At 36.4% G+C, this 7,369-nt stretch overlaps 1 protein-coding gene across 1 annotated transcript; it reads right to left on the minus strand.

The window, feature by feature from the left end:
• Positions 1-522: 522 nt before the first annotated feature.
• On the minus strand, positions 523-7,105 carry LOC129940159 (protein lines). The gene is made up of 2 exons (XM_056048411.1): positions 6,818-7,105; positions 523-3,732 (listed from the first exon to the last, which is right to left on the minus strand). The coding sequence occupies exon 2, from the start codon at positions 3,666-3,668 to the stop codon at positions 1,059-1,061; it is 2,610 nt and encodes an 869-aa protein (XP_055904386.1). The 5' UTR covers positions 3,669-3,732; positions 6,818-7,105; the 3' UTR covers positions 523-1,058.
• Between the last annotated feature and the right edge of the window lie 264 nt (positions 7,106-7,369).

The following is a 7,369-nucleotide window of genomic DNA, read 5'->3' on the forward strand; positions in this document are numbered from 1 at the left end:
CCATAATGTGCCTACATGAGCTGTTGTTTCAACTAGTCGGCGTTACATGCCACGCAGGTCGTGTCACAATTTATTTATTTCATTAAATTGTTTTTAACCGCATATTTTGAGTTACGGACCCGTGAATTGGCCACCAAGGTCATGTCATTTCGTCCGCTTGCCTATTTTATGTGGTGATATGTATGTGGAAGCGCTAGTCTCTGCCCATAATCATTGACCACCTGGAATACAACATTCTTCGCATTATTGCTGAAAGACGGTTACAAATTTTTGCAAAAGTCATCGGAAAATTGACCTCCAGATTAAACTACATCCAAGCCAACCGTGGCGGTCATGTGCCCAGAATCATATTTTAATTATAATCCGAGAAGATTAGTAAATACATTAAATTGTATGTCAATTTGAGGGATTCATCTTTGTTTTGTTCCATTTGAAAGCTCTACACCCCTCGAAAAAAAACGTTTACTAAGAAAATGTCTAATCCCATAAACAAACTGAAACAATTTCAATAATGTTTTTTTTTAATAAAAAAAGTTATTTTATTTAAATAAATCGATATGTACACACGTATCCTCGATCTCGAATTTTTGTTTTCTTCAATATTTCAAACTTATAATTTAAAATATTTATATAAATTTATTTATAATATAAAACATTATTCCCTTTTTCATTTCCTTCATGCGTCTTTTTATTATTTTTATCGTTTTATTTTTTGCAGAATATTGAATGAAAAAAGAAACTTAACATTTACAATTAGAAATAAAAAAATTACTTAACTACGTCCACTTTCGTCTCGGGAGGGAAATAAAATACATTAAGGCAAGATTTAAAACAATCTTAAAAACTAATTGCTTAAATTTAAAATACAATAAAATTAAGTTAGTCTATATGTGTGTTGTTTTTGATTCTGTGGAAAAATAAGGCAACGTTTTTGTTTTTGAAGAAAAATCTATAACAGTGCGACACAGGTTTTGTTGTCTTAAATACTAAACTAATGTCCTTAAGTCTTTTTTTTTTATATTTATTTGTGCTTTATTACATTGTGACCCGTGACCATTCTAGCTTAACTCATTTCCTTCGTAAAGACTCTCGCAACTGTCCAACAATCGCAACACTGGGGAAATATCATAGGGATATAACGATCTTGAAACCAGTCGGCTAATTTGCAATCGGAGACGAATCAAAACACCCATGGCTTCGTCCAGAGTATTGTTGCCCATTCCGAAGTCATGGCAGCTTGTAACGAACATTGACCAATTTAGTCGAATGTACTTGAGAAACCGTAGCAAATAGAGTAGAAAGCATGTCTCGTTGCTTACGAGTAAGTCCAGCAATAGGTCCGAGCTATTTGAAATCATCTTAAGGAACTCTAGGAATGTGTAGACGGGATTAAGCATTGATACAAGTTCGGGGAAGGCGTTGTTGCGAAACGAAATGCCAGCTGTTACGTCCAGCGTGCAAACCATTGCTTCGATTAGATGGTCATCTTGGTCATCGAAAAGGTGAATTAGTATCTTGCTGAAGTGACACTCTGGATGGAATTCTAGGGTATTCTTGATGAATGATTCGAGTTTGCGGAGGACATCTCTGATGGACCTTTCTATAAGAACCATATCTTGGAATGCATCATAGTCTGTGCTGTCAATCGAACTGTCCGACGAATCACTTCGAATCTCCTTGACAGTAACTGCAATGGACTTGAGAACCAACAGCACCATTTTTTGAAGTATTGTTTTGTCCATTTCGATGGCGTCTTCGTTGTGATTCGACGTGGAATCAAATCTCTGCATAGTTCCAGCTTCGAATGATATCAAACGACCCTTGAAACCCAATAGGCTCACCATATTTTCAGGTTGTCGTCTTGGTAGCGATTCCAAAATACGAAAGTCTTTAACATGTCGCACAATCTGGTGCGCCAACATACAGGTCTCCTCAGGCAGCAGATCTTGCAGGGCTAGAGTACTTCCATAGCAAAGTGCTTCGTTGAAAAGACTCAACATTTGTTTATAGATTGTACAAGATAAATTTTGATTAAGGAGAAGTTCGAATTTGTCCAGTTGTGCGTAAAATGGCAGCGTCTCAACAATCGACAGATTAGCTTTCACGCTAATTATGTTCTCCCAAAGGTGGAGAAATGTCAGCACACAATTTTCGGCGTTTTCAAGTTCTATATGATTCGATATCAAATTGCTCATGTTCTTCACCAAGGCCGGCCATTTATTCTCTAGGATTTTTATCGTAATGCACTTAAGGTGTGTTGTATCAAAGCTCTCAGAGTCGGTAAGCGCTACAACATGACAGCCATCTTCCGTTTGCAAATGACTCAAGTGTCTTTCTTCAGAGGATGTTGAATGTTGCCTATTGTCATCGGTGGTACCTTCCAAGATATCCTCAGAGTCTCGAAAATGCACGGCAAAGTAATTGGTTTCCAGAGAGGGATACACATGGCTACCTGAAGACCCAGAAGTCGAAGGACCTCCTCCTCCTCCGCTATCCATCGATGCTTGTTCCGATGAAATGCCTGCATTTCTTGCCTCAATCTCATCTTCTAACGGATGCAAATCTACATCTTTCCATTCGACGATTCTTTTGATTATTTCCAAGCTGAAGTGGATCTTTTGAATTGCCACAAAATCCAGGCGCTCGAATTGAAACAAATTGTCCACCAGTTTCTTTAGCCAATCGTCGTCCATATTGTGCTTGGCGATAACTAAGAAGCTGGCCAACACTCGGCCCGACAGGAATTGCACATATTTATTGTTAAAATTGGCTAAAACGATTATCTCGTCGATTAAATTGTGATCGTTGCGAATGAGAGCGTCACAGACGTCCATTATCCGACTACAGATGAATCCCTTGCTGTTCTGTTTAAGGTACACGTCGAAGAGTAACTGTAGATTCGATAGGAACTGTAACAGCTTATTTGTCGGCCACTCGTGCAGCGTAGCGACTCGTTTTACGCCATTCGAATCTTGGTGATAGTGACTTTGAAAGGGTCTTCGCAGTGTTCGTTCACTTATGCCGCACAGGCATTGTTTGGTTAGGTACTCCTCGAACTCACCCATTTCGTTTGTGATGCTCACTATTGTCGGGGTAGCATTTGTTCGTGGCACTAAGTCGGGCATTGTCTGGGAGGATGGAGCAGCGCCTGTGATTATGTGGTTTCGATGAGGTGTAGTCATCTTATCGACTTCATCAATGCCTATCGTCGCAGTCGAAGCCAACGAACTACTGCTGCAACTTGCCAGACTCGATGTGCTGCCACTGTGATGGTGATGATGATGATGGTTATTACTACGATTCGAATATAAATGATGGTGCAGATCTTCACTGGCTAAAGATGTCGATGAACTGCTGCTGCTGCGATTGGACGAGGATGGTGATGATATGGGAAGTTCAGATGCAGTGGCAAGTATATCTGGCGGTGAGTCCAAAACCAAATTACGCGAAGTATTTGGTTTAGTTGTTGACGTAGGCGAAGGTGGTGCTGAAAATGAGGATGATGTCCCCGTTGCATTCGATGCCGAAGGTGGATAAGCCGTGTTGTCGGCATTATTGTTGCTTCGATTTTCTATTCGTTGACGTTTTGTCACTGGCTGCTCATTGGGCATTGTTGTTGTGGATTTGGATGTGCCCGCACTGGGTGGACGCTCTTTACGTAGGACCATTAAAATTTACTTTTTTTGTAAATTTGTCTGGCTGCTGGTCAGAAAATGAGGCGCTTTTACTTTTCTGTAAATAAATTGTATTGTTTGTAAGTGAAATATTTTTCTTTTTTCAGTTCTTAAATTCTAACTTAATCACTGAACTTAATTTAAGTGCAAATATTGTATTTATCAAGTTCTTGTTGATTTCTTGTTATATTAAAATAAACGATTCTTTATAAATAAATGGTAAGTAATTTACTTCTTTTTTGAAAGAACAAGTCACTTCTTCATGCTTGGTTATTTTATTTAAAAAGACTACTCGAGTTTAAATTTTATAAAGATTTCTGTTGGTATATGCTTCGGTGTATTCTTTTAAATCTAGGCTTAGTTCGCTTCATATTAGAATGTATTCACATGTGCCTTTTTTAAATCCAATTTGGAATATAAAGATTTTGGACAATTGTTTAGTCTTTTTGAATATGTTATAAGGTAATATAAAAGTTTTTAATAGTCTCATTTATACTAAGGTACAGGCGCATGATGTACCCGTGGCATGATGGCTAGTGCGTTGGACTGTCATGCCAGAGGTCTTGGGTTCGATCCCTGCCTGTGCCACCTAAATCCTTATTCACGGGTACTGCCTCTTGAGAGGAATTGACAAATTCTTCAAGAGTAATTCTTGTTATGAAAAAGTGATCTCTCAAATTAGCCGTTTGGATTCGGCATTGTAGGTCCTTTACATCTATGACATTACTCGCACACATGATTGGTTGAGAGTTGTAAGTCACTAGGCCCTGGTTCTTCATAGACTGTGGCGCCACCTAATTATTAAAGATTCATTACCGGACAGCAAGAAATGATAGGTAAAACACATCTATGATGAATTGACCTTTTGTCTATTTTGTAGCTTTAAATTTAAAGGATTTTTATTTGATGATAAAATGATTTAATGCTTTTCCATGACCTAACCTAACCCGTGGCATGATGGTTAGTGCGTTGGACTTTCATGCGAGAGGTCTTGCGTTCGATCCCTGCCTGTGCCACCTAAAGTCTTATTCACGGGTACTGCCTCTTGAGAGGAATTCTCCAAGAGTAATTCTTGTCATGAAAAAGTGCTTTCTCAAATTAGCCGTTCGGATTCGGCCCATAAACTGTAGGTCCCTTCCATCTCTGACAACATTACTCGCACACAGGAATGATTGAGAGTTGTAAGTTACTAGGACCTGGTTCTTCATAGAGTGTGGCGCCACCTAGTTAATATTATATTACAAGCGCATCCAATGTATATAAACGGTTCTTAATATATTATTTAAGATTCATTACCGGACAGCAAGAAATGATAGGTAATACATATCTATGATGAATTGATCTGTTGTTTTTTTTTTGTAGCTGTATGAGAAAATGTTTTAATGTTTTTCCTCTGACCTAATTTTCTTATATTCATAAGCCTACATATTTTTTAAGAATCTTATTTAAAATGTACCCACGTATGTACTTAGTTCCGTTCTTCAAAAAATGTTCATCAACAGTAGAAATACGCAAACCGCTGCTCAAATCCAACATATTTTCACATATGAATCAGAGACTTGTGTGGTAACTATCTAAGTTCTAAGCTAATTTCAGAGAAAATTCTTAAGGCGAATTGTTGGGACCGTATGCAAAAAAAAGAATAATTGAGTGTAAGCAGTCTACATGGAAGTAAATGATACGATTAAGAACCAGCCGACTCCGCTCAGTAAGCCACCTACCTCATGTAAGCTTATATCAATTGGTTTATAGTGTCCATTCCTGACATTCGTCGCACACAGGAATGGTTGAGAGTCGTAAATTACTAGGCCCTATTTCTCAACGAACTGTTGTTGATTTTTAATAATGCCTTTTGTAGCTCATTTTATGGAAGACAATAGTTAGGTATACCATAGTTGCGATTAAGAGATGGTGTACATCAAGACCAAAAAACGACGGGCATAGGTGGATAAACTTGTATAGGGAGCTCTGGATTAAATCCTTAACGAATTAAAAGAAGTCGTTTTAATAGTTTCTTCATTTGAAAATTAGAGTATAAATCATTCGATTCTCTTCTTTTAAACTTCCTTTTGAAAATCAGAAAATTGTTGTGCACTCCAAAAATGGGGGTTCCTTGATTTACCCTAATGTACTTCACCTTCTGTGGTTAATATTAAGCTTGAAATTGACAATTTTTATTTTAGGAACATAGCTTTGAAACACTCAACTATATTTTTACACAATTCAACGACCTTTCCATCCTGTCATTTAATTCCTCTCATTTATAGAAGAATGCAACCACGATAACCTTTTTCAAATGCAGTAGCAACTACCGTTTTGTGAATTGTCTCAAAATGAAATAACTAAAATTTATGTAGGTATATAAATGTTCTAACTCACGTCAAAAAATATATATTCACATATTTAATTTCTTGTTTTAAAACTACAATTAGCAGACCAAACCAATTAGCATCGCAATCTATAAAGAGTTTAAAAATAAAATATGGATGTGACTCAGGTTAAGACCAGGAGCTCCTAGCGACATGTCTGCCCACTCGCAGTGCAGAAGAAGAAGGAAAAAAATGGCAATTCAAGCCTGGTTCATTCCAATACAATAAATGCAAATTATAAAGCTATGAACTCATCCAAAAAACGTACAATATTTCAAATCGAATTTCTACGAAATGATTCCAATTGAGGCGTGTGGAAGACCACCTGTTGAGAGCTGTTTTATGGAATCCAGCTACTGTTCACTATTGGATATTTTTGCTCTCCCAAATCTCAAATACCTGTGCTTGGACTCACTTGAACTTAATTGCACTCTCCCATTAATATTAAACGAACTTTAGTATTTTTAAATTTAAAAATTCAGACTTTAGTTTTATGAAAGAAAAAATCAACTCGGACACAAAATCACGCCAATCGAAATCAACAAGATGGGAGACCGAACAAGAATTATATATTTCCACTGACAAAGGTGCTACCGAAATACGCACCCACAAGGTTACGTGTAAGAAGCGTGCGAATTGATTAGCTCTGGACAAATGTTTGCATGCCCATTGGAATTTCTATTGATTTTAAACTAAAATTGCATTATTTAGAGTTTGATTTGATTTAATGGAATTTTGTTTTTTGTTTTTAGATTTTGTGTGACAAATATTTACCTTTCTATGCTAGTAGCAAAATGTCACTTCTCTTTCAAATGTCATTTTTATTATGCATTCGTTTCGTTTGTTTCATGTTTGTTTTTTTTTTGTGTTTGTTACTTTTTTCTTTCTATTTTGTTTATGTGGATTCACTTAATTGTTCTTTTCGTTTGAATATATAGTTTAAAATATTATTCAACCAATTTGATTTCGTGTTTTAAGCGGAGGATATAAACGCTGGGAAATTGGAAATACGCAAGAAACAAGAGTTGTGACTTCTTAATTACACACAAGACACAAGCTAAAATAAACGCCATCTTGGAATGTAAGGAGAATTCATTGAAGCTACTAAACGATTGCAGCGGCACTTTTTGTGAGATAGCAAAAGATAGATTTAATTTGATTTTATATCAAATTATTTTGTAAATGTTTTGATTTTGCAAATTTGTCAAAGAAGATATACTTAAAGTATATAAATTGAAAGTTATTTTAGTAGAATATTAAATTTTTCATTGAAGAAAATCAGTTTAAAAAATGTATTTGATTTTGAATACTGCTACGAATAGATGG

The sequence above is a fragment of the Eupeodes corollae genome, chromosome 1, assembly GCF_945859685.1.
Source record: "Eupeodes corollae chromosome 1, idEupCoro1.1, whole genome shotgun sequence".
NCBI classification, from domain to species: Eukaryota; Metazoa; Arthropoda; class Insecta; order Diptera; family Syrphidae; genus Eupeodes; species Eupeodes corollae.